This window comes from Dipodomys spectabilis, unplaced genomic scaffold (genome assembly GCF_019054845.1).
Source record: "Dipodomys spectabilis isolate Male_0828 unplaced genomic scaffold, ASM1905484v1 ptg000511l, whole genome shotgun sequence".
NCBI classification, from domain to species: domain Eukaryota; kingdom Metazoa; phylum Chordata; class Mammalia; order Rodentia; family Heteromyidae; genus Dipodomys; species Dipodomys spectabilis.
The window spans coordinates 132,663-159,548 of record NW_024871188.1 but is presented as its reverse complement, the minus strand read 5'-3'; the positions used below and the strand labels follow the sequence as shown (position 1 = coordinate 159,548).

At 57.5% G+C, this 26,886-nt stretch overlaps 1 protein-coding gene across 3 annotated transcripts in view; it reads left to right on the top strand.

Annotated features, from left to right (window-relative positions):
• Kdm4b (lysine demethylase 4B) overlaps nucleotides 1-26,886 on the top strand; it is a 99,472-nt gene that overhangs the window by 60,246 nt on the left and 12,340 nt on the right. The window contains exons 9-12 of one of the 3 annotated variants that reach the window (XM_042669955.1): nucleotides 2,966-3,103; nucleotides 16,992-17,188; nucleotides 23,664-23,765; nucleotides 24,038-24,219. In XM_042669955.1, coding sequence (XP_042525889.1) covers nucleotides 2,966-3,103; nucleotides 16,992-17,188; nucleotides 23,664-23,765; nucleotides 24,038-24,219 — 619 coding nt within the window. Of the gene's footprint in view, nucleotides 1-13; nucleotides 564-2,965; nucleotides 3,104-16,991; nucleotides 17,189-23,663; nucleotides 23,766-24,037; nucleotides 24,220-26,886 lie in introns of those variants that run through there. The other 2 variants (XM_042669956.1, XM_042669957.1) reach the window with 2 other exon arrangements.

Genomic DNA, 26,886 nt, shown 5'->3' with positions numbered 1-26,886 from the left:
CCTGCCTGGCCAGAGCTGCCGCCGCCGCCGCCACATCAGGCAGAGGAAGATGTGCCCAAGAAAGGCGGCTTGCCAGCTCCTGGGGCTTCTGTCTGAAACCCTCCCTTATAGGAAAAGACGGTCAGATTTGTATCAGGTGACTACAGCCCTCACAGAAATGACAAGGGCTGATCTTGAAGCCTGTTCTTGGAGAAGATCCTCCCACTTAAGTGGCACCTATGGATGAGCCAGCCACGCCCTGCTTCCCCGATACTATGGTCTGCTTGAACTTGAAACACTGAACTCCCTGGCCAGTGTACCCCATGTCTCAAAGGGGCTGCCAACTCCCTGCTGCCTCACTCCTGACCTGAATGACCCAGGCACCTGCATGACCAGACCTCCATGACCCCAGATCCCTGTGGGGTGAAGGCCTGTGTGTGGCCCATGTGGCCCAGCTTCCACGTGGCCCAGCCCCTGGGACAAGGCTGGTGTGCATCCCTCATCTGAATTCCTGGCACCTTCACACGAGCAGCTCCCTGCTCCCAACTATAAATCTCTGTAATGGTATTTACTTCTTCAAGAAAAAGCAGATCAATAGCAGAGCTTTTTAATAATTAAAAGTGTGTACTTGTGTAATCTGCCATTGACTTCCTCATTTGTTCTGTGTGAGCTCACAGAATACACGTGCACAGCTTCTCTGGGCCTGGCGTCAGGGGATGGCGCCCCGGGCTGTCACCCAATGCTGTACGCCGTCCATCATCCCAGACACCTCCTGATTTATTGTTGCTGCTGGGAACGGCCTGACGTGGAGGGCACACGCCAAGTTCTTGCAGGAACCTCATGGTCCTCACCTGTGCGTCCTTCATCCTGGGCTGCATTCCCGGCGCGAGTCAGCTGGGGGGAAAAGGGCCCTGCAGCATGTCTAACCTAGCACCCTGCTGCCATGCCTTGTCCCCAGGTTTCCAGTTTGGGGTGAGAGGGCCCAGCTGTACCCTCAGAAGGCTGAGTGTGCTGGCTGTCCCTGAATGTCACATAATGAGCTCAGTGCTCACCACACACGGCCTGCGGTGACAGGAAGAGCTGCCTGGCTTTGCAGGGCGGGAGGGACAGAGGCCGGAAGTGCAGGCTGTGATGTGGATGCCGGCCCCATGCTGTGGGTGTTCTCCCGTCCTGCCACGGCGGCTTGTCACTTGGACAGGAATTTAAATCTATAACTTAATGCACAGTGACTTCCTGTGATTGGTACAATTAATTACTTGAAAAGAAAAATATCATCGTGTTCTTAGGAGCTGGCGTTTCTCCAGGCAGTGTCAGTTTTGATGGATTTTTGAGCAGTGGCTGGCTCTGCGGAAGTGGGGGGAGCAGTGGGGGGGGCTCTGCTGCCCGCCCTCACCCACCCGCACGTGCCTATGCCTTGAGTACGAAGATGAAACTAGTTCCTGCATCTGCTGAAGGACATGGGTGGGGCCACAGTGAAAAGACAAATGAGCCAAGAATGGGGAAAACATTCAAACAGATGCCAACCAACCCACCAGCCAACCCGCTTACCTGCCTGGTGCTCAGCACTCGGCACCCAAGAAAGGCACAGGCCCAAGCATGGTGCTCTTACAGGGAGAGGCACCGTGCCACCATGGCTGCTTGGAGACGCAGCCTTGTGCCCAGCAGGCCACTCTGGACTATGTAACCCAGACCAGTGGAAACATCCTGACAGCCACACACAGAATTCCAGATTGCCATGCCATACTTCTCCCCTGAACAGAGGAGCCCGCCCAACTACAGAGACCTTCCAGGCCTCAGTTTCCATGTCGGCAGGTTGGGCCCACAGTCCCGTCTCCAAAGGAGATCATTGCAGAGCCCCAGAGCACAGCAAGGGAAATGATCACTGCTGCTTGCCACCAGTGCTAAAGAAGAACCTGTTGGCAGGTGCGAGCGGCTCACACCTGTAATCCTACCTACTCAGGAAGCTGAGATGTGAGGGATGTGGTTCAAAGCCAGCCCAGGCAACAAAGTCCATGAGACTCTTATTTTTAATTAACAACCAAAAAGCTGGAAATGGAACTTTAGATCAAGTGGTACAGGGCTACTCGAGCACAAAGTAGCTCAGGAACGGTGTCCAGGCCCCGAGTTCAAGCCCCAGGACTTGCACCCAAGGAAAAAAAAAATAACACCTGTTGAAGGGCCAAGTGGTGGCCAGTATGGCCATCTGGAATGTCTGCTCCCTGGAAGGAGGGTTCGTCCTGCCCAAGCATGAAGGTGTAACCCCCATACCTCCCTCCTCCTGAGGCTGGTATCCCGCGGCCCCACCTGTCACCCTCAGGCCTGCTTTTTGGCTCGACGTGTGTTTCAGGGATGTCTTTGTGGTCCCACAAAATTGTGGGTAGTAGGATGAGCCCTTTGCCAGGGTGGACGGGGTGCTTCCTCACAGCCACCTCTTGGCAGAGGGCCGTGATGGGGACATGACATGCGTGCACCATTGGAGATGCCTTCCTGTGCAAGGAAGGCCGTGGGCACGTCACCAGCATGTCCCCACACTTCTGCCACAGCCCCTCCAAAGCCGGAGACCCCTTGCTGCACGCATGTCCACAGACCCAGGGTCCCTCCAGAAGCCACCGCCGTGTCTGTGGGAGAGCTGTGCTGTGCTGGGATCTGCCTCTTAGCCTATGTTCTTCTTTTTTTTCCCTCTTCTGTCTCTCTTAATGTGTTTCTTGCTATGCAACCTTGGCTGGTTTGGACCTCTCCAACCTCTTGCCTCAGCCTCCTGAGTGCAGAATCTCAGGAGTGGCACCATGCGGGCTCCCCACATGTTCTGAGTGAGCCAATCAGGGAGCTGCGGGGAGTCTGTGTGGATCCCCACTGATTTGTCAGTCGGTGTTCCCCCTGCCCACCACTGCCGTGCGTGGCGGGGGCCCGTGGAGGCCTTGGCCCTGTCCTGCTGCCTGCCCCTCGCCTGCGTGCCCCTCCTCACCTGCACACCTTTGTTCCCCAGATCACACAGGAGGCTGGGGAGTTCATGATCACGTTTCCCTACGGCTACCACGCTGGCTTCAACCATGGATTCAACTGCGCCGAGTCCACCAACTTTGCCACGCTACGGTGGATTGATTACGGCAAAGTGGCCACTCAGGTAGAGTCCTGTCTCTCCCCCCGCCCCCCCGCCCCATCCCATGCAGGCTCTCTTTCTACCTCCACAGCTGTGGCCCAGGGCTGTCCAGTGCCACTGCGCCAGCCTGGGCCAGGGAGCTCTTCCAGGCTCTGTCTGGGGTTCTAAAGAGCATGTGTCTTGAGCCAGGTACTGGTGGGCTGTAATTCTAGCTACTCAGGAGGCTGAGATCTGAGGATCACGGTTCAAAGCAGCCTGGGCAGGAAAGTCTATGAGACTCTTATCTCCAATAAACCACCAGAAAACTGGAAGTGGCGCTATAGCTGAAGTGGTAGAGCACTAGCCTTGAGCTGAAGAGCTCAAGGAGAGCACCTAGGCCCAGAGTTCAAGCCCCATGACTGAGGGTGTGGTGGGGAGCATGGGGGCTGGGTGGGATGGGCTTATGTGGTCCATGGTGGTCTCTGGTGTCAGCGTGTACTGCTCTCCAGCTGCCCTCAGGGGGGCTATCTGCTCCTGGGGGGTTGGGGTCTGCAGTTCTCCTGCTCTGTCTCACCTGTCCCAAGGACGGCCATAGTTGACAGTTCTGAGGGCTATGCAGCCTGGCCCTGCCCACACAAGTGCCACTTCCAGCCCCTCAGCCTCCTCACTAGATTCCTCTGGGTGCTGGGCACCTCCCACAAGTCTTGAGTGCCTGAGGAACTCAGTCACCGGAGGTCGTGACAGAAAGTTGGGAAGATTGCCCGGCAGGCAGTGCAGTGCTGCCCTTCACCCCGACAGGAGGAGAGGCAGGAAGAGGCTTGAGTTCTTTTTGGTTTTGTTTTTGTGTTGGTACTGAAGTTTGATTGGACCCAGAGATCTGTTATCTCTACCCTGGGTGTACCAGTTACTTTTACTGGCAGCCTGGCTGTGAGGCCACATGATGGGGCTGCTCACGATTTCTGTGGGTATCATGTGGGCGTGTCTGTGAGCACCCACCCACCAGAAGGGGTGGGGACACTGGAGCTGGAAGGAGCCACACGGTGAGCTGTGATGGTGGCCGGCACAGTGTGACCTGGCCCTGGCTCCCAGGGCCTTCTAGCTGCCCCCCCAGGACTGTCCCTGTAGGCACCTGCTGCAGCTGGGCAAGGCCCACGCTGCTTTTTAGGGCAGCATAGGTACGTGGCCTGCTCCCGCCTTCTGCCTTCCTTGCCATCAGTACAGCCACTTGCTTGCTGGCGGCCTCCAGGGTCATAGAGCCATTCAGCCCTACCAGCTCCCAGGATAGAAGAAAAGGGCTCTCCCTGCTGCCCCCAAGCACAGAGAGAGAGAGAAAGAGAGAACTGTACATTAGATCATCCCCAGGGATCTAGCCTTCTCTAGACACTAGATCTCAGGAGAAGAGGCTTTAGAGCTACACTGATCAGTACATGACCACCAGTGGCCTCAAAACATAGGTGGGTTGTTGGGTACCAGAGGCATATATCTATAATTCACAACTCAGGGGGCTGAGATCCAAGGATTGAGGTTGGAAGCCAGCTGGGGCAGATAAATGTGAGGGGTTCTTATCTCCAATTAACCAGCATAGAACTGGAAGTGTAGGTGTTTGCTCAAGTGGTAGTATACCAGTCATGAGCAAAAACAATAAGCAGGAGTGTGATGTCCTGAGTGCAAGTTCCCGTACCAGCCTGAAAACCAACACAAAAATAAAACCATGAGCTGAGAGTGGTGGCATACATCTATCATCCTAGTTATTGAGGAGGCTGAGATCTGAGGATCAGGGTTCAAAGCCAGCCTGTGCAGTAGAGCCCATGAGACTCCTATCTCCAATTAACTACCAAAAAACATAGCACTGTGGTAGAGAGTTAGCTTTGAGAAAAAAAACTCTGGATAGGCTGGGTACTGGTGGCTCATGCCTGTAATCGTAGGTATTCAGGAGGCTGAGATCTGAGGATCATGGTTCAAAGCCAGCCCAGGTAGGAAAGTCCTTGAGACTTTTTTTTTGTTGGTCATGGGGCTTGAACTCTGGGCCTGAGCTCTGTCCCTCAGCTCTTCAGCTCAAGGCTAGTTTTCTACCACTTGAGCTACAGCGCCATTTCTGGTTTTCTGGTGATTTATTGGAGATAAGAGTTTCACAGACTTTCTTGCCAAGGTTGGCTTTGATTGGCGATCCTCAGATCTCAGCCTCCTGAATAGCTAGGATTACAGGCGTGAGCCACTGCGCCCGCCTGGCTTCCTTGAGACTCTTATCGCCAATGAACCACCAGAAAACCAGAAGTGGCGCTGTGACTCAAGTGATAGAGCAATGTCCTTGAGCTGAAGAGCCGAGGGACAGCGCCCAGGCCTTGAGTTCAAGCCCCATGACTGACAAAAAACAAAAAAGAAAAAAGGAAAAAAAACACCTCAGGATAGCACCCAGGCCCTGAGTTCAAGACCTAGGGCCTGCACAAAATCAATCAAACCACGGTGAATGGACCAGAGGCATGCTTTGCGTGGAGCCAGGGCAGGGTCTGCTGAACAGGGACTAGTTCCAGCATGCTTCATCATGCCGCTCACACAGACTGCTTTTTGGATATATTGGGTTAAGCAAAACATATTAGTAAGATGAGTTTGACATGTTCATTTGTAATGTAGTTCAGACTAAAGCTAGTGCTAGGCTGGCTTGTTCTTGTCTGGGGCAACTGGTCTGAATGACTTAGGCGTACTGTTTTTCTCATTTCTGGCTTTGCTGTGCCCCCCTGTGCGCGCACTTGTGGGACAGGCCACCAGAGAGGGGCCTCAGGCCGGGCCTGGGCACAGAGGATCCAAGAGTGCGGATGCCAAAGAGAAATGGGCCATGTGGCAGAGAAGGCATTGCACCCAGAAAAGTGTGGCGACTTCCTTTTGATCGTGGGGCCGATGTGGCTGTGTGAGGAGCCAGTCTTGGTGGTGCCTTGGCTGCAGCCAGCCCTGCAGCAGATTGAGCTGTGAGCAGCTTATCCAGGAGGTGCCAGGCCTGTGGGACTGCCTAGATATTAAAAGCAATTTTGGGTTCAGCCATGTGTTCACAAACAAGTGACATTCGGGAGGCACAGCCGTTGACTGGGCTCCACGCTCCCATTGTCAGGCGGCGTAGCGTGAAATTACTGAACAAGCGACGCGCGCTCAGAGCCAGCATGGGGTTCGCAGCTAGACGGCCAATGCCCAGCTCCCCTTCGGGCCCCCTTGGCCATCCCAGCCCCTATCTGGGCACTCCCGATGTGATCGGGTGCACTAGGGAGAGGAGATGCCCCTATGGGCCTGGAATTTGGGTTCCATGGTGGGGACTTGGCAGACAGACTGCTACGAGTGGGCTGCTGCTCTCCAGCACTGTGGCTAGAGGCCAGAGTAGGAGGCTGGCCAGAAGAGGTCATGGGCTGAGGGTTCTCCGAGGGAAGGGAAGGCCTCCACCCTCCCCTCTAGGCCTGGGCCCAGTGTGTGCTTCAGGGCCTACAGCTGCAGTAGGTTGGAGGGAACCCAGGGAGAATGTCTACTCCATATCCTGAATTCTAGGGCTTTCTTCTGTGTTGCTTTGCTCCCCTTCGTCTCTGTCCCCATCCCTACCTCTCCTGGGCCTAGCAGCGACAGTGGCCTCACCCCCTGGCGCAGCCACCCTCTGCAGTTCAGGCCTCACCAGGACCCCATCTCCATCCAATCTGCAGTTTTCAGTTTTAAAAGGTCAGTGGGAGCTGGGCACCGGTGGCTCCCACCTGTAATCCTAGCTACTCAGGAGCTGAGATCTGAAGATTGTGATTCAAAGCCAGCCTAGACAGGAAAGTCTCTGAGACTTACATCTCTAATTAAACAGCCAAAAGCTGGAAGTGGAGCTTTGGCTCAAGTGTTAGAGCACTAGTCTTGAACACAAAAGCTCAAGGACAGTGCCTAGGCTGTGAGTTCCAGTCCTAGGACCAGCAAAACAAAAAAGGTAGTGAGGGGAAGGGAAATCCAAAAAGGTGTACAGGGCCTGTGCACAGCAACACTGTCCACCGTGGGGTCAGTTCCTGTAGTGCCAGGATTCAGTAGTTTCCCGACACTGTATGGCATGCGCATCCATCAGCCTTGGTCTTCAGGGGCCTGGATGTCAGCCAGCCTCCCTCCTTGCTAGCCCCAGCTCCATCTTCCCCTAGGCCTGGCTGGGGCTACCCCAGCACAAGAGGTGACCCCTCACTCCTCAGGGCACACCTCAAGCCCATCTTACTACTTTTGGAGGTTCTTGACCTGGTAGAGATATGGGGGCTGCAGGGCTGGGCCAGACACGGGGCATGCTGCCTCTGCTTGCTAGGGTTCCGCTGGGGTCCTCCTGGCCACAAAAGCCCAAAGACCCCATTTCCTTGAGTCAGCCACCAGCCAGGACCCCTGGCAAGGCTCAATGTGGGCTACACGGGCTCAGCATCAGACCTGGCCTGTGCCGCTCTCCGTGGGCAGGAGCGGAGCGTGCCCTGAGCCAGTCAGCAGCAGCACTGACTCCTGCGCACATGCCCCTCTCTCAGCATCCGCCACGCCCTCAGGGGGACCAGTGCCTACACCCTGTTCCAGTTGGCATGCCTTGTGCCTGTGGGGCACCAGCAGACGTACCCACTCCGAATGGAAGTGGAAGGGGTGATGTGAGGGACAGGACACAGCAGGTGCAGGCTAGGCCTCAATCCCTAGCCAGAACAACAGGGAATTGGGTACTACCCATGCAGAGAGCCAGAATCAGGCCCATGCCAGGGCCTAGAGCATGTGTGGGCCAACACCACCACCCCATTCCTTCCTCAACTGAGTGGGGAAGCGACTTTACCCAGGGCACAGCTGTGGGGACCAGGCCCAGCCTGCCCAAGCTCTCCTTGCTTCCCTCCCTCCCCTCCCAGAGGCCAGACTGGGGCCTGGACACAGGAAAGCACAGTCGGCTCAGCTTCCTGGCAGGGGCGGCACTCGTAGGCTGTGCTGGGGCTAGCTCTGTGCCAGGATTGCCAGTGGGGAGTTGGAGGGAAGGGGGCAAACCAGCCCTTCTCCGTTGAACTTGAGGGGGGCTATGTCTCAGATTAACTCCACTCGCCCTGGGGCAGCCCCATGTACTTGGCAGACGATGGGTCTCTTCTCTGGAGCCTGAGACATGCCAGCATCTCTGAACCACCTACTAGGCAGAGTTGGCACAGATTAAACAGAGTGAGAGGCTTTGAAACCCAGTAGGCACAGCTCGGGAGCCCAGTGCACGAGGCTGGGTTCCTGCCAGCTGCTGTGGTTGTTTCCTGCTGAGAACTTCCCTTTCTGGGGGACGTCTGTGCTGTCAGGGGATCCAGGGTGGGTGTGGGATGAGGAAGTGTGGGCTCAGGTCCCGACTGGCAAAATGGCCCACTTGGCACCCATGTGACCGCTGTATCCAGTCTGGCAACAGCCGGCCTAGGGGAGGGGGGACGGGCGCCTCTAGCCCCAGCCTGGGCTAAGATGAGCTTAATTACTACAAGATGGGAACTGTATTGTTTGTGCTGCATGGAAAACAATGTTCCTTCTGTTCAGTATGGGTGTCGTCTGCCCTGGGCGATACGCCCCGTCCCAGGGGTGGTGGCGGGAGCTGGGCTGGAGCTCCTGACTCGCCCACATGTAAGCTACTGCCCGCATGCCACTTTCTCCACCTCACTGGCCCTCTGATTTATGGCTAGGCTGGGCTGGGTGCGTGGGTCTACAAATTGCTTTGTGAAATATGTCTGCCATTTGTTGCCTGTCGTGGATCTTCCCTGACACGCGTCCCTGGCCGTGTTGCTAAGCCGCTGCAGGTTGGGCTCGCTTGAGTGTGGAAGGGTGCAGAGCTGCAGGGGGGAGGGAGTCCCAGGCCTAGCACCAGACCTGGTCAGCTACTGGGGGCCCTGGGCTGGGATCCATGTGATGTCAGGAGCATGGTCACGAGAGGAAGGTGCAGGGGTCTTTGCACTGTGCTCCCAAAGCCAGGTCAGTCTGGGGGGGTGGGGCTGGGCAGGGGGTGTTCACAATGGCAGGGAACTGTACAACATCCCTGCCTTCCACTCATTCCATGCCAGAGGCGCCTGGTTGTGACATCCACCATCCCCAACAAGGCTTTGTGATTCTTGGGGGCCAGCCGAGGACCTCTGGGCTTTGGGGGCTTCATCCGCCCTGCACGGAGTCAGGTTCTGCAGAGCAGTGCGGTTTGGAAGCAGTGCTCTGTAGGCAGAACATGGCTGCCCGCTGCTGCCCTGAGGGGCAGATTGTTCCCCAGCTGTAGCAAGGTGCTGGGTGGCACTGCTGGCTCCCCTCAAGTATGGAGAGCTCACCTTTGGGGCCCAGCCTTGGCCAGGAGAATAAGGGGGTGCTGCCAAGCTGCTCCTCTCCAGAGCAGTGGCCCAGGAGGAGTTTGGGGGAGCAGAGCGGCTCACACTCAGAGCTGGGGCGCTCAGTGACACACATTGTGTTGTCCTGGTCCAGGCAGGCTCTGCACCTCAGCTTCCCCTTGATAAAGTGGGGCTCCAAAGATACCCCTCCTGGGGCTGTTGGAATGTACTAGGGTGTACCAGGGAGCATCAGCCTAGAGGCGCACAGGTTTGTATATATGGTAGTGAGTGGTTTTCTATACAGAGGAGGAGGGGAGTCGGGTTGTAGACTAGGGGAGCAGGTGAGGTAGGGGAGCAGGGCCTGTGTGTGCACCTGTCACAGACGCAAGACAGACTCCAGGCTCCTGCGGTGTAGGGTGTGTGTGCATGTGTGCGCGTGTGTGTGCGTGCGTGTGTGTGTGTGTGTGTGTGCGCGCGCGTGTGTGTGTGTGTGTGTGTGTGTGTGTGTTTGCCAGTACTTGGGTTTGAACTGTCCCTTCTTAGCTTTTTTACTTCTGGCTTTTAGCTAGTTAGCTGAGAGTCTCTTGTTTTTATCTACAAGAGTTGGCTTTGAGCCAGGATCCTAAGATCTCAACCTCTTGCATAGCTAGGATTACTGGTGGGAGTCACTGTTACCTGGCTCAGAAAGCTGTTTCCAGGAGGTCCCAGGCCTGTGGGGTGAGTGGAGCGGGGCCCCTGACCTTGGAGGTGGCAGGAAGGAGCAGGCAGCCACGCACTAGCCACTGGGGCTGGGGCTGAGGAGAGTCCTGGGAGCGGCACCTCATTGTTTTGTTCATGAGGCGCTGCGATGCTTCCAGTGGATTCCTAATGAACTGGTTTGTCATCAGCTTCTCTCTGCAGTGCTGATAATTACATGGGAAGCAGGGGGCCCACCCGCTCTTTCCACAACGTCTGTGGGCTCAGCCATAGACGTGGGGTCCTAGTCACGTGTGCCACATGCTCAGCATACAGAACTGTGTGTCTGGACGCCCACTTCCCAACACAGAGGGCTGCGAGCGAGCTGTCCACAGCCGGGCACCAGGACAAGACCAAGAGGCCCAGGCCAGAGGCAGGCCCCAAGGAAGGGAGAATTTCTGAAGCCAGGGAAGCCAGGGTCCTCTCCTAAGAACCTGGGGTCCTCCAACCAGGCAGTGTTTGATTGTCCTTGGGGATCTGGTCAGCGATGGGCAGGGCCTCCCCGCAGGTTGCCCAGGCCTCCCTCTGCCTCGGCCATACTCAGCCCTGTCTCTGTCTTCCTTGTAGTGGGACCAGGTACCGAATGGGCACCCTAGGCTGGTGGCCCTCTCCTGACTTGCTGCGCCCATGAGGACACCAGCCACTCCCTGGGCCCTTCAGGACTCGCAGTCCATGCACACAGGGAAGGCTTTTGTCCTGGCATTCCAGCACAGGGCATTGGGGCTGGGTAGATCACCATCTAGACTGGGCAGAGAGTAGGGACCTGGTGGGCCGGCCACCGCCAGGTGGGTTGGGACACCATGGACCAGGAGGGGTGGGGAGTCTGTGGCTGTGCTTCAAAGTCTGCAGTGCCCACTCAGTTTGGGGCATGAGCGTCATCTGGTTGCTGCCCTCTGTCCCCTGGGCTCAGGGCTGCCCCTGCCTGGCCCTAGCCCTGTCTTCCGTGCAGCCGCACCAGCCACATGTTTGCCCACAGCCCTAGCTGTTCACTGCCTGCCCGCCCTGGCGGCCTCGATGTTCCGCCCTGCTTCCCACAGCCTCAGCTGGGAGTCGGTGCCGCTGCTCTGAGGCCCCGCGGCCACGCACTGTTAGGGTTGGTGATTTTATTGAGCCACAATTAGTGATGTTCTCTTCAGGCCTTTCCCCCACTCTGCAGTTTCTCAGGAAATAGTGCTAATGTCTGTACAGGGTCTTCAGATGAGCTGGCCTCTGATTAAAGCTCAGTGCCTTTAAATGGGGCAGCATGGCGGCTGGTTCACGGGCCCGCAGTCTGCCTGTGTACCTCCAATCAGGACACCAATGCATGGCAGGGGGAACAGGCTTCGTCTGTCCACAGCCTGGGCTCCACTGGAGGCCCCGGAGAGGAGCTGGCAGTGGAGGGGGTAGCTGTGTGCATGTGTACCCCTGGAAATGAAGTCGTGGTGGGACCCATCTGGAAAGATGAGGAGTTGTAGAGAGAGAGAGAGAGAGAGAGACACACACACACACACACACACACACACCACACACACACACACACACCACACAGCCACTAGCAGGCAGCAGCTGTGGTGGTCCTGGATAGAAGGGCAGAATGTGTTCTCTACACACACACACACACACACACACACACACACACACAGAGCCACTAGCAGGCAGCAGCTGTGGTGGTCCTGGATAGAAGGGCAGAATGTGTTCTCCACACACACACACACACACACACACACACACACACACACACACACACACACACACACACACACAGAGCCACTAGCAGGCAGCAGCTGTGGTGGTCCTGGATAGAAGGGCAGAATGTGTTCTCTACACACACACACACACACACACACACACACACACACACACACACACACACACACACAGCCACTAGCAGGCAGCAGCTGTGGTGGTCCTGGATAGAAGGGCAGAATGTGTTCTCCACACACACACACACACACACACACACACACACACACACACACACACACACAGAGCCACTAGCAGGCAGCAGCTGTGGTGGTCCTGGATAGAAGGGCAGAATGTGTTCTCTACACACACACACACACACACACACACACACACACACACACACACACAGAGCCACTAGCAGGCAGCAGCTGTGGTGGTTCTGGATAGAAGGGCAGAATGTGTTCTCTACACACACACACACACACACACACACACACACAGCCACTAGCAGGCAGCAGCTGTGGTGGTCCTGGATAGAAGGGCAGAATGTGTTCTCTGGGGCTCCCAGAAGTAGGATCCAGCCATGGAGAGTTGTACCCCCAGGGGTTGGGGGTAGACCTAAGTGTTCCGGACTCCATGCCTAGCCTCCACAGGGCCCTCGCCCCTGCAGGCTCATGGGACCCTCAGGACTGTGGCATTAGTGAGTGCCCTGCTGTGACCCATGGCTCCAAGTGACGGGGGAGCAGGACAGGCTCATATCCCCACTCAGGGCATCTGGAAGGGCCACGCAAGAGACCAGCAGTGAGGGACACTGCGGGAAGCAGGGCAGGGGTCACCTTGTGGGCCTTGCAGCCGCCTCTCCCAGGGTCTGTGGCTCTGCACACTTGAGACGGGGCCAGTGCCCCTGGGGAGGTGGAGAAATGGGTGAGGCACTTGGCGGCTGCCCTGTGGCCCGTGTGTCCTGACCCACCTCCACTCTGCAGCGGGCCCCAGCCCTGCGGCTGGTCACTCTCAACCTGCCCACGGCCCGGCTTCTGAATTTCTGTACTTTGGACGAAAGATGGTTTTGTTTCTGCTTCTCTCTCTCCCTGCCCCCACTACTGATAGCAACTCACCAGCCCTCCTTGTTTTCTCATTTTCTTCAGAACTTAGCAGTGGGTCCTGCGAGACCCGCGTCCTGGATGTTGGGCTGTTTGATATGTCAATCTTCCAGTGTGGGTGACAGCCACACAGCTCCCAGCTCTTTGGCTTGGTGTCTGGGCCTGGAGTGACAGGGGCAAGCCAGAAGCCGAGGCGCGTAGATGAGGGCTGGCCTGGAACGCAGTGGTCGTAAATCTCTTGCTTGTCACTTGGAAGTGACAGCTGCACAGTTGAGCCTCTGGCCAGGCAATCACGCGACCCCAGGCAGTTCTTAAAGCTGTGACAGGACTCATCACAGGCCTCATGAGCGGATGGGAAGGCATCCCCATGGGGACTCGTGGCCAGAGTGAGGACACAGAGCGGCTGCCCAGCCCCTGGTCCAGCAGGAGGCCATGCAGTTCCCTGGGGCATGGCCACTGTCTCTGAGCCTCAGCAGGCTGTGGGGACCCTGGTGAGGGCCTGAGTGGTGATGTGGAGGAAGTGGCCTCCCTGGGCCTGTCCCTCCCCAGAAGCAGGTGCGGCATGTAGCTGGCCAGTGGAGGAGGGTGAGTGAGCCCCAGGCTGGCCTTTCTGCTTCCACCTGGCTCTGGCTTGCCTTGCATGATTTGGCCAAGTTACCTCAGGCTTTGAAAATGTTGTGCTCTGGATTTTATTGCCACAATTGCAGAATCTAATCTAAACCTGATAATTGGTGTCACAACACCTGGAGGAAATGAGGGCCTTAAAGACACACTCAGCTTTTGGTGTCTATGTGAGCCTTTGAAGGCCATATAGAGTCTGGTAGGGCCATGTCCTTCTGTCCGGACCTGCTATGTGTTCCTCAGCTGCTTGCCTATCTGTGTGGCTTCCTGGCCTGAGCTCGGTCTTGGTAAGGAAGTGAGTCTGCTCCCCCAAATTGAGAAAGCCATGCTTACCCCAAAGGCTGCAGGTCTACCTCTGTCTCAGCCAGGTGTGGTTCTCGGGGTGATTCTCTGCGGGCCCAGATAGTTGGTGTCATTCCTCTGTACAAGTCCAGGGCCACCAGCGCAGCAGAGCTAAAGGGAGTTGGGGCCCAGCCAGAGTGGATGAGATCCACAGTGGGGGTTGGGGCTGGCTTGAGGTGGTGTGGGGGTGCCAGGGCAGGGGGGATAACACACAGCTCCATGCAGCCCTCTAGGCCGGGCGGCCCGGCAAATGGCCTACTTAGGTGGATGTGGTGAGGGCAGGGGTCAGGCTCCACACAGGGCATGCAGGCTCTGTAAGCTTACACATGGGCTGCACTGTGCAATGCAGATGGTCCTGACCCGCCAAACCACACCATACCTTAAATCAGGCTGGCAACTTTCTCTAGGCATACTTTGTTTTCCCAGTTCTGGGGGTGAGCCAGAGCCTTCTGCATGCTGAGCCACATCCTTGATCCCCAAACTTCTGTAGAGCCTGGTACTGGGGTATTCACGCCTCACAGACTATGCGTCTGTGCCCACAGCTGCATCTGCACGTTGCATCCCAAGTGCAGCTGAGGACTAGAGTGGAGGGAATGGCAGGGCCGTGTGCCAGAGACCATGGTGCATGCCTGTGAGCCCAGGACAGGGGGGGAAGTGGAGGTGGGGGGATGGTGAGCTCTGGGCTGGCCTGGCCTTCGTAACGAGCTCCTAAAGGACACATGGGGGTGACACCTCACTGTTCAGTAAAGGGCAAGGGTGCCCAACAGTTTGGGGCTGCCCAGTCCCACAGCCAAAGAGCTGTGGCTGGAGTGGCAGCGGGTCTCCACGTCCTTTTGTAAAAGAGTTTTGGTCATAATCAGATCTTCAGTGTGTTGGTGGCCATGCTTTCTGGATTTCCCTAGAAATCCAAGAGGTGCCGGCAGCAGCCAGACACAAAGCAGCTTGTTTGGGACAATGAGCCTGGGTGCTGACACCAGAGGGTGGTCATCCCCACACTGAGAGCCAGCAGAAGACAGCCACGCAGGGACAGCGCCAGCGGGGCAGGAGCCAGACATGAAACAGACATGAAACTCCTTCACCCCTGCTCCTTCATCTGGGCCCCATTTTGGAGTGGGAGGGCCGTCCTTGTTCCTTCAGGCTCTAGGATGCAGAGGACAGTCCAGTCCAGCCTCTCTGGGGCTGGGTTCTCTGAGGTGTTATGTGTGGCACACAGGTTCTGGGTACGCTTACCCCTCCTTCCTACCCTGCACCCCTGCAGAGCCATCTCATTTCTGTTGTGCATACTGGTGCGCCACTTATCTGGGGACAGGCAGAGCCGTCAACCTCAGTTGCTCCAGCAGCATCTGACCAAATGTGCCTCCCAGAGGGAAGGGGGCCTCGTGGGGGACACAGCGGAGAGGGGCTCCATAGTGAACACAAACTGCACCATTCACCTGTGGGGGGCGGGGGAGGAGTTCTGCCATTGGCTTCGGGGTGCCAGATGGAGACCATCCTGAGACTTCTGATGAGTCCCGACTCCCCCTGCCCCGGCACCTCCCCAGGGCCTCAGAGCACTTCCTCATGGAGTCCTCACGCAGGCCACGCAGGCCACACAGCTGCTGCCCCTGCCCCCCTGAGTCAAGAGGCCACAGTGGCAGTGGTCGGCCAGCTCCCCTACACGACAGTGCTGATTCAGGAGACCTGCTGCCCCGCTGCCGGGAGCAGGGCCCCCCATGGATGTCTGCGGGACTGCGCCCAGCGGCCCCCTTCTTGTCAGTGCTGCAGGGCCTGCCACCATGGGCAGGCCTGTGCCAGGCTCCAACCTGGCCCAGGGCGCCAGCCTCCGGCAGGGCACATCAAGAGCCTGGCCAGTAATGTCCAGGCTGGGTTCCAGGCCGTGTTCCGGGCCATGGGATGTGCTCCACCAAGCACATCTGCCCCCCAAGGGTACGCCCAGGTGCTTTTCCTAATTACTTAAGAAAAAGCAATTGTGGAGCTGCGCCCCACAAATCCCTTAAGCCGTGGGGAAAGGAGGGCTTGTGGCCAGCCTGGAGCCTGAAACACAGGCGCCATCTGTGCCCCCACCACTCGGTGGCCAAATTGCACCGCTGGCCTTGCTCTCCTGCCCAGTTGCCAGGAACGGAATTGAGTTTGCTAGAAATCACTGGCCCATAAATATTCCTTGCTCTCGCCGTCCCCACACCGGGTCCTGCAGAAGGTGGTGCTGGAGCGGGTGGGGCTGCAGGAACACTCCACAGACACCCCCAGTCTGCATGTCCGACGTGGGGCCTTCCAGAGCAAGAGGAGGACATGGAGAAAGGGCTGTTTGCCTCAGTCTGTCCCATCCCCCTTCCCTGCCCCAGCTACTGGCCGTGGAAGAGCTTCACCGCCACACTTAGGAAACGGGCTGTTGTTTGATGGGAGGCAGGGGGGTGCACAGGGGGTTTCTAGGGCTGGGGTGCAAGCCTGGCGGTGGGGAAAAGTTTTGTTGGCACTCAACCTCACCTATTCTCTTACACATTTTCTGTGATGCCCTTGAGTTTTGGTGGCTGAGAGTTGGGATGGAGACTGTGGCCTACAAAGCCCGACACTGACCTTCATCCCCACTGCCAGCACCTGCCCCAGCATCCCCTCCTGTTGCCTCTCAGAGTAGTTTGGCTATCCACTCCCTTGTCAGCTGGCCATGAAAGAGCGAGACTGGCCAAGTCGCAGTGTACTCAAGGCCCTGGGCCAGGCCTGCCCCTCCCAAGAAGGAAAATGGCTGCTCTGCCACCTGGGAGCCCTCCCCACCCCACCCCCCCCAAAATGAGTGTGGCCAGGTCTCCTGTGGCGCCTCCGCCGTAGCTTCTTCCTCTGCCCTCTGGGGACTGCTGACTCTGTCCTCTTGCTGACCCTCCCAGCACGTGTGAAGCAGCCCAGCATGCACCCAGCCCAGATGCACCTGGGCATCTCCACTTAGCAGGCAGCCGCTGAGTCTCCGGCCTAGTGGCCCACAGGTGCTCCAGGCGCGGCTGGGACAAACATGGCAAAGCTGCCCCCTGGGTCCGCCTGGAGCATTTGCTGGGTGCGGCCAACAGGCCACGCAGAGGGAGGTCGCTGTTTGCCTGATCCTGTCTTAGGGCGAGAGGGGACAGGGTCCTCCACCCACTGCTGGGGCCCGTTGAGACTGCTGCCGGAGGTGCTGAGCTCAGGGCCTGTTCCCTTCTGCAGTGCACGTGCCGGAAGGACATGGTGAAGATCTCCATGGATGTCTTCGTGCGCATCCTGCAGCCTGAGCGCTACGAGCAGTGGAAACAGGGCAAGGATCTCACTGTCCTGGACCACACCAGGCCCACGGCCCTGAGCAGCCCGGAACTCAGCTCCTGGAGCGCCTCGCGCGCCTCGCTGAAGGCCAAGCTCCTGCGCAGGTCAGTGGCACAGCACGGCCTTCTACCGCGGTCTCTCCTCACCCCTGTTCATGTTCCCCCACCCCTCCTCCGCGTCTCCCTCCATTCCTTCCCTTCTGAGCCAAAGCACATCCTCATGGTTGCTGACCCCTTCGGATACCTGCCACCCGGCAGGGTCCCCAAGGCTGACCGCTCTGGTGTGGGCATGGTCACCCACCCATGGGTGCCTGTGGGTGACCCTGTGTGTGACGCTGGCGGGGATCTCCTGCGGCTCCACACACCACAGAACACACTTGCGTTTCCTTTGCCACCCAGCTGGAATGAGAGCTGTACCAGACGGGTTGCCCACTTGGCTTGGGACCTGGGCCCCTCTGTGAGCCTTGGTCACTTGAGTAAACATTTTTTACTGCCCGTCCTTTGGCAAGTCAGGGGTGAGTAGGGATGCAGAGCCTCATCGCCTGCTTCCTGCACCCTGTAGTTCTGGAATGCTCTTCCCTGTGTCTCTGCTCAGCTCACAGGTGGGCTCTTTCATGGTTCCCTTTGTTCCCTGGCCTTTGATTTTCTGCTCCGTGTGTCCCCGTGAAAAGCAGCCTAGTGGGTGGTGGCTGCTCCCAGCGGGGACTCTGCCTGGACATGTGATTTGCATAACAGTTCATTGATTGTGGCTTGGGCTAATTGGTCAACAAGGCAGTGTGCCAATAACAGGCACTGTGGTGCCGGGATGCTGGGATTCGAGGCTGTCTAAAGAGCGGCTGGCGCTCACCTTGTCCAGAACCTTCCTCACAGGAACAGCGGAAGGGCCCGCCACCCCCAGCCCAGCCGGTAGTCACGAACCTGTTCCTTTCTGGAGCACCTCGCCCTCGCTCTGCCATCCCGGGGAGCTGGAATAATGAGCAGTGGGGCTGAATAACAAATTAAGTCATGTTCCCAAGGATGTAATTTCCTTTAAAGCCTTCGGTATGTAAAACAAGGCTGATTTCCTTTTTTCCTTCTAAGTCGTGGGGGGCTCTTCTGCGGAAGGGCTGTGACTCACATTAAAAGTCTCCATCTGAGGGAGGGTATTTGTCTCTTCTCGGGCAGCCTGTGACCATCCACATGGCCGTCCCCAGCCCCCAGCTGTGCCTGCCTGGAGGCTGGGCCCAGGAGCTTCCCCAGAGGGTGTGTGTGGGCTGCCACAGCTCAGTCCAAGCATCTGTACAGCTCAGTCCAAGCATCCGTGCCTCAGGGGGTGGCACAGTGGGTCTGGCTCTGCCCCCCGCCCCCGCCCCATATCCAGAGGCCTATCAGCATATCCTGAGCCCTGCAAGGTGCGGAGCACCCTATGCTAATGGTACCCGCAGTCACGACAGCCACACATGTCCCCAGATGTAGCCAGAGTCCCTTGGCGGGAAGCCAGTGCCCTAGAGCAAGAACGGTAGGGGGACGCTGTGTGCCACTGCTGTCCCAGGTGTCTGCACAGCCAGACCACCTGAGCCTACAGAGGCCATCGCCCCCAAGTCTCCACAGCTTCCCCTTCCCATCTCGCCGCCTCTGGCTCCCACTGGGGCTTTGCAGGCCCCCGCCACACGCTCCAGCAAAGCAGATGGGCAAGCCTGCACCACCCTCCCTTCTGCGGCCTGGTGGCTGGCTTCCCCAGCCCTCACCAGCTACCCACATGGGAGTCTTCTCTCCTGCCACCAGCCAAATGTGGACAGAGTGTCCCCCAAAACCGCTCTCACCCAGCAGCACTGGCACCCAGGGGACACTCATGGAGAGAGCAGCAGGCCAGCCTCATTCCTTCCTCCTCCCACCGGGCTGGCACCCACCATGGCTCGACACTGCCCACCAGCTTGTCCACGCTGTCAGAGACAGGGCCCATGACCACGGAGGAACCTGGAGCCAGGGACTCAACAGACAGCTACTGAATTCTTCTCCCCAATAGCAGGTGTAACTCCTCACGTTAGGGTTTTTTTCTCCCCCCCCCCCCCCCGCCTTTTGGTGGTACTGAAGTTGAATTTGGAGCCTTGCTCTTGCTGTAGGCAGGTTCTTTTTCACTTGAGCCATGCCTTCAGTCCTTTTTTGAGCTGATTAGTTTTGAGATAGTTTTGCTTCCTACCCTGGGCATGCACTTGGACCCTGAGCTGTCTTAATTTCGGCTTCTTGGTCATGTCCACAATGATAGGCACATGCCACCATATCCAACTTCTTTTTATTGAGATATGGGGTCTTAACAAGTCTTTCTGCTGGCCCAGAACTGTGATTCCTCCAATCTCAGCTTCTCACAAAACGTAGGATGACTGGTGTGTACCACCCTGCCTTCTGTTGGTTCAGAAGGGAACTCCTGCCCCCCCCCCCTTTTTTTTCCCCAAGCTGGCCTTGAACTGTAATCCTCTGGATCTTGACCTCCCAAGTAGCTAGGGTAGCTAGTGAGAGCCACTGTGCCTGCCCACCTTAGTTGATGGGGCTCTTTAAGCTCACAGGTTCTTGCTTGAGAAACAGAGCAAGGAGGGCAGAAAGGAAGGGGGGCTAGGGGAGAGGAGGCCAGAGCCTGAGAACTGTGGCCAGGAACTCTCACCACACCAGTCCTCCCGAGATGGGAGATCCCCACACTGGAAGAGCTAGCTCAAAGCCTTCCTTGTGGCTACTGGGCTGTGCCTGTTAGCAGCAGTGCTGCCAGCTGCCCCTCCACCGCCAGCCACTGGGGACCCCGGGACAGTCGCTTTTTGAATGAGTTTCTGCTGCTGCTTTGCACAGTTCATCCTGGCAGGCAGCACGCACTGCCATCTTACTCCCCATGAAAGACCCAGAACTGCTGGAGGGGACCAGGAGCAGCTGCACAGCTCAGCCAGGTGGCCCTGGTGAGGAGACGGAAAAGTCTGCAAAGCGAGGGGGCCTTGCTAACAGCCCCCACATCCAGATCCTGCGTCTGGGTCCCTGGAAATGGAAGGCCTTCTGTTAGCAGGCCCCTCACACAGCCACTACCACAGCCTCAGTTCCATGCAGAGCGCTGTCACCTGGATTGGGAAATGTCGAGGCAGTGGTGGAAAGTGGGGCTCTGAGGTGAAGCCACCCTAGGTGAGAGATGATGTGTGGGGCGCAGCCTCTTGGGCCAGGCTGGCTTCCTGCAGAGAGGGCCCGTCTGCGACCAGAGGAAGCCCTGAGGCCTGTAGAGTTGGCATGGAGTCTCACCAGGAGGCCTCCAAAGGCCCACGGTGAGCCAGCAGGTCCCATAAGGAATGACGGGCCTGTTGCTAGAAGACTTCACACACCCCAAAATGGATGTCATCCACACTGCCTGCAAGCTGTAGAGTCCCGGCTTCACCTCCTTTCGCAGAATGCTACAGAAGGATGGGCTCCAGCCTTGAAAGCCACAGTATGGAGAAGGTGAATCTAACCCAGGAGAGATGAAGGTCTACAATCCCACCCCAGTGACCTGGGGTCAGGGAGCAGTGACAGAGGCCACCAGAGCCATCATGGAAAGCAATGTCACCCTGCATAGTGGACTGCAGCGGAAGGAGTTGCTTGCAGACACCAAGTGAACTAAGCAACTGGAGAGGCTGGCATCCACCCACGGGGCCCAGCAAGGGGTGTGGCCAGACCCCGCCAGTGGGGCCTCACGGTCAGAAGAGTGCTGGACACGTCTGTGCAACATCCTGAAGAGAAATCAGAATCAAACCGGGACCGGTGGCTCACGCCTGTCATCCTAGCTACTCAGGAGGCTGACATCTGAGGATCACAGTTCAAAGCCAGCCCAGGCAGGAAAGTCCCATGAGAATCTTTGATCGAATTGATCACCAGAAAACCGGAAGTGGCGCTGTGGCTCTAGTGGTAAAGCACTCACCTTGAGCTGAAGAGCTCAGGGACTGCACCAAGGCCCAGAGTTCAAGCCCCACAACTGACAGAGAAGTCATGACCAAACAAGATGACAAGGAGATAAGGAGATCCAGAGACCAGAGAAGGCAGAGATGTAGGCCCTGCACCTAGGAGGAGCCTCTGCAGGGGATGGCAGTAGGGACCTGGGAGCCCCCCAAGTCTGTGGGCCTGTGGGGAATGAGATTGTTTCCTGAGCCTGTTTTCCTGCCATTCCTTGACCTGCCAGCGTGCAGGGCCCCAGACCCTGAGCACCGTGGGTAGCAGCTGGGCAGACTGGCACTCTGAGGTGCCAGTGAGGCTGGGGAGGAGGGGGGGCTGGTCCACTGAAGGAGGGCTGGGGTGAGCACAAGTGGACTGCAGGGCTGGCTGCGTGGTGGGGATGGGCGGGACCGGCAAGCCAGGGCAGTTCCGGAAACAGAGGCCAGGGGAGTTGGCCAGCTGGGCATGCGCCGCTGGGAGCCTGGCCTGCAGCTCCTGGCCTAGCAGGGTGCCCTGGTAGCATGAGAATTGGGAACCCCAAAGCTTTGGGGCCTCTCCTCCACACTGAGGAGAGCCAGAGCTGCCTGCCCGAGGCAGAGGCTGCGCTGGGCTGGAGAAGGGCTCCAGGCGGGCCCCGTGTCCCCTCACCTCCTCCTTCCCCTGTCAGTGCCTCACCTGCGTGCACCCCGCCCCATGTGTGCACCCTGCCATGCTCTGCCTGCGCACCCCTCCCCGAATGCCACACCTGCTTGCTGCTGTGGGCATGGGTCATCTCGTGGGCTCATGCTGCAGATGTCCAGGGCCCTGCCTGGGGGAGGCGTAGCCTTGGGGGGAACAGTCAGGAAGAAGGGCCCGGCTAAGCCAAACCAGAAGGGGTGCTGCTGCTCACAGTTCTGTTTGGGGGATCGTTGCTGGGGAGGAGACAGGCCAGAGAGAACAGGCCATAAGAACTCACCCATAGGTGACTTAGCAGCAGTCAGGAAGCCACACCCCCTTGTCAATAGCAGCAGCCAGGAAGCCACACCCCCTTGTCAATCAGGACCGCACCCAGCTGCAGGTCTCCCACTTTGCGGTCCTTCCTTCTTAGCTGTGGTGGGGCTGAGACCCAGAGCCCCAGCTTACTTGGCAAGTGCTCCGCCACTTTAGCCATCCCCCAGCACTTTTGATTTTGTTTTTCAGTTGTGGGGCTTGAACTCAGGGCCTGGGCACTATCCTTGAGCTCTTTTGCTCAAGGCTAGCACTCTACCACTTTGAGCCACAGCTCCACTTTCAGTTTTTGAGTGGTTAATTGAAAATAAGAGTCTTACAGAGACTTTTCGGTCCGGGATGGCTTTGAACTGTAATCCTCAGATCACAGTCTCCTGAGTAGCTAGGATTACAGTTGTGAGCCACCAGCTCCTGGGTGTGTGTGTGTGTGTGTGTGAGTTCTGGAGCTTGAACTCAGGGCCTGGGTGCTGTCCTTGAGCTTTTTTGCTCAAGGCTAGTCCTCTACTACTTCAGTCATAGCTTCACTTTTGGCTTTTTGGTGCCTGGGCTGGCTTTGAACCACAGTTCTCAGAGCTCAGCTTCCTGAGTAACTAGGATTACAGGCGTGAGCTGCTGGTGCCTCGCTTTTGATTTCATATTTGAGACAGGGTCTTGATATCTTTGTTCAGTCTGGCCTCAACTTGAGATGTGCCTGCCTCAGTTTCCCAAGTAGCTGGGATTATAGGCTTTGCTACAATACCCAGATTCTTCCTTTTAGCCCCTCTTCTCCACTCCTTTCCCACTGTTTCTTAGAAGTTCTAAGGATTGGGCTGAGGGCCTCAGCCTTGCTAGGCAAATGTTCTACCACGTGAATCCTAGCCTGTTTTTGTGTTGGTTGTTGTTGAGTTGGCTCTCGCTTTATACCTGGGCTGGCCTGGTCTGCAATCCTCCTACTGTGCTTCCCCATAGCAGGGATGGCAGGTGTACACCATTGCATTCGGCTGTTGGTTGAGATGAATGTTAAGAACTTCTTTTGCTCAAGCTGGCCTCTAACCCCAGTCACCCCATTCGTCCTCCATCTCCACCTTCCAAGCAGCTAGAGTTACAGGCTTGAGCCACTGCATCCGGTCTTCCTCCCGCACTGTTATTAAGAGGTAGCTGACGCGGGCGTTGGTGGCTCCCTCCTGTAATCCTAGCTATTTGGGAGGCTGAGATCTGAGGATCATGGTTCAAAGCCAGCCTGGGCAGGAAAGTCCGTGAGACTCTTATGACTCCAGTTAACTGACAGAAAACTGGAAGTGGTGCTGTGGCTCTAGTGGTAGAGCACTTGCCTTGAGCTGAAGAGCGCAGGGACAGCGCCCAGGCCCAGAGTTCAAGCCCCACAACTGACCAAAAAACAAGAAAGAAAAGAAAAAGAAGTAGCTTGAGTGAGCCTGCAGTCCTCAGGCCACGCACTTCACTTAGGGTGCTCTTAGGGGCATCCCCTGTAGCCCCCTAGGATAGCAGCACATCCCTGTGCCCTGTGAGCACATGTGGCCCGGGCCGGGGCAGTGCTGTGGAAGGCCCCGCGCTGGGAGCCCATTGAGGGAGGCAGGATGGGCCGGAGGCCTGAGCTCAGGTCCCAAGCAGAGAGGCCTGGAGTGTCCTAAAGGCCTGGGCAGAGGTATCAGACAAAAACCCCTGAAAATTTACATTCTAGACAAATTAGTCTGAAAGAAAACAGACACTGGAGAAAGACTGAGGAGGAGAGGAAACCCAGTCTAGAGAGGAGGAGAGAGCAGACCAAAAAGCCCGGGCTGGCGTAAGTGTGTCTCCCTCACCCTCCACCCAGCATCGCACGCGAGCCGCTGTCCATCAACTCCCTGTGTGTCCCGCCCCTCACGGGCTCCAGGAGCCCCTGGGGTCCACCTTCCTTCCCATCCAGTGTCAGTCGGCACCCATCTCCAGTTGCCATCACCACCCGCTTGACACCGCACCACCCCGTCCTCTCCTCAGCCCCGGCCTCAGTGGGGTGCCCAGGTCCACACCCAGAGCGCCCCTGCCACCCTCTGCCTGACGCTTCTCCTCTCCCAGGTCCCACCGGAAGCGCAGCCAGCCCAGGAAAGCCAAGCCTGAGGACCCCAAGTCCCCAGGGGAGGGGCCGGCCGGTGCAGCCCTCCTGGAGGAGGCCACGCCTGAGAATGACCCAGAAGAGGAGGATGAGGAGCCGCCGCCAGCCCCACAGGGCCAGGCCCGGGAGGCCGAGGGCACAGAAGGTCAGTCCCGGCCGGGCCCCTTCCTGACCCCTGTGTGTCCTGAGATGGCCCTGCTAGTCCCCGAGCTCCTGATGGTGCGATGCCGAGAAGGTTGCAGGCAGAGGCACGGCACGGGCCACCCTCTGCCCTGGCCTTGCTGTGAGGGGCTCCTGATGTCACATGCCTGTCCAGAGACTCTCGGGGAGATGGGCAGAGGGACGGGTCCCCGTGCGGTGTGTGCTGGGACATGAGACCCGGGTCTCCCGGCCAGAGATGCGCGATGTGTAAGTGGTACACATGCCCGCGTGAAAAGCACAGTGGCCGACAGTGGGCTCCCAGGTAGAACTGCACATGGGGCCGCAGTGGCGATGAGCTCAATGCAGAAGCAGGATTGCAGTTCTCACCACCAGCCATTCAAAGAAAGCGTCGTCTTCACAAAAACAAGAAAATAGCCACATGCCAGACAGTGGTCAAGCCTGTGATCTTCGCTCCTCAGGAGGCTGAAAGCTGAGGACTGAAGTTCAAAGCCAGACTGGCAGGAAAGTCCTTGAGACTCTGAATCTCCTTTGTTGTTGCTGTTTTTGGTTGGAGACAGAAACGCCAACTTGGTATCTGATGCTTTTCCTCATGGGCTGGTGATGTTCTACCTGAGCCACACCTCCAGCCTTCTTATCTCTAGTGAACCACCAAAAAGCAGGAAGTGGAGCTGTGGCTCAAGTGGTAGAGCACCAGCTTTGAGCAGAAAAAGCTCAGGGAGGGCTGGGAAGGTGGCTCAGTGGTAGAGTGCTTGCCTTGCATGCATGAGGCCCTGGGTTTGATTCCTCAGCACCACATAAGCAAAAAGAAAAAAGCCGGAAGTGGCGCTGTGGCTCAAGTGGTAGAGCGCTAGCCTTGAGCTGAAGAGCTGAGGGACAGCGCCCAAGCCCAGAGTTCAGGCCCCACGACCGGACCCAAAAAAAAAAAAAAAAAAAGAGCTCAGGGACAGCGCCCAGGTCCTAAGTTCAAGCCCCAAGACTAGCGCACGCGCACACACACACACACACACACACACACACACACACACACACACACACACACACAAGACAAAATTAAGGTCTGGGAAGGTGGCTCAGTGGTAGAGAGCTTGCCTTGCATGCATGAGGCCCTGGGTTCGATTCCTCAGCACCACATAAGCAAAAAGAAAAAAGCCGGAAGTGGCGCTGTGGCTCAAGTGGTAGAGCACTAGCTTTAAGCTAAAGAGCTGAGGGACAGCACCCAGGCCCAGAGTTCAGGCCCCACAACTGGCAAAAAAAAAAGACAAAATTAACTCCAACAAGAACTTGATGCACCTTGTAATAAACATAGGGCAGAAAAGAGCAATGGAGAACCCGTGGCAGCTGGAGGGGGCAGCAGAGTCGGGGCCGGGGGCCTGGGCTCCCTGACCCGCAGGTTGTCCCCTGCCCACCACCTGCTGCCCTTGCCGTTGGGCACAGCAGGGTGTGGTGCAGGTGCTGGTCCTGATGAGCCTGCTGAGGGCCACTCCTCAACACCAAGCTAGCTGGGCCAGCGGGGTCCAGACACAGCCCCAGAGCAGGAGCACCCACACATCAGCATGCTCCCTCCCTCCCCATGGCCTGTGAGTCCCCGTCTTAAAGCCACACACATCTACTCCAACTCCAGGAGACCACACAGCTCACCGCGGTGTCTGCCCGGCCACTTCTGGAGGCCCAATCTCTTCCTCTTCTTCAGAGCAGTGTGGGGTCTCCATCTGCCTCTGGCCTCTGGCCTCCTCTTAGGAGAACCCTGTGGTGCCCAGGGCCACACGACAGGGTCCTGCCACCTCCCTTCTGCCTGCCACCTGCTTAAAAGTCTGTGCTAAGACAGACCTGGAAAATCTGTCAACGTGAGATTGGAGTATTTCTTTTTTTTGCCAGTCCTGGGGCTTGTACAGACCTCAGGGGCCTGGGCGCTGTCCCTGAACTTCTTTTACTCAAGGCTAGCACTCTACCACTTGAGCCACAGCACCAGGTCTGGCTTTTTCTATGTATGTACTGAGGAATTGAACCCAGGGCTTCCTACATGCTAGGCAAGCACTACTACTGAGCCATATTCTCAGCCTGGAAGTACTTCTTTAGGCTAATTTTTTGTATTACGCATCAGAACGATGGGAAGTGATCACGCTAGCAGAAAGTCCTCCATGTATCCCAAAAGACCCACCAACATGCTGTGAGGAAGGCTGGTGATCACAGTGCACAGCCAGGCTGGAGCGGACGCCCAGTGCTCAGAGGGCAGAGGCGGCCCGCAGAGAGGGGCCACAGAGTGGGGCTTGGGCCCACCAGCCCAACATCCTTGACCTCCTCCACTGCCTGCCCTGCCCTGCCCATCCAGCCAGCAAAGGAGCAATGGCTCTCTTCCTTGAATTTATACTTGTGAGTGGGCCGACAGTGGAATGGCTACCACAGGAAACAGGCCAGGACATGGAGCTGTGCTGTTGTCAGCTAGGGCCCTCCCCTGGGGACCCAGCTGGCACCTTCTAGCTGTGTTGGGAGTGATTGCTGCCGCCGGCAAAGCAGGTGGGCTGTGCGGTTCCCCAGAGGCCTTCTGGGCTTCAGGATGGGCACAGGGACTGGCTGGCCGGGCTGTGGGGTGCGGTGCTGCCCCTCTGTGCCCCACACGTGAACGGTGCCCGGCTGGGTGCCTGCGCTGAGG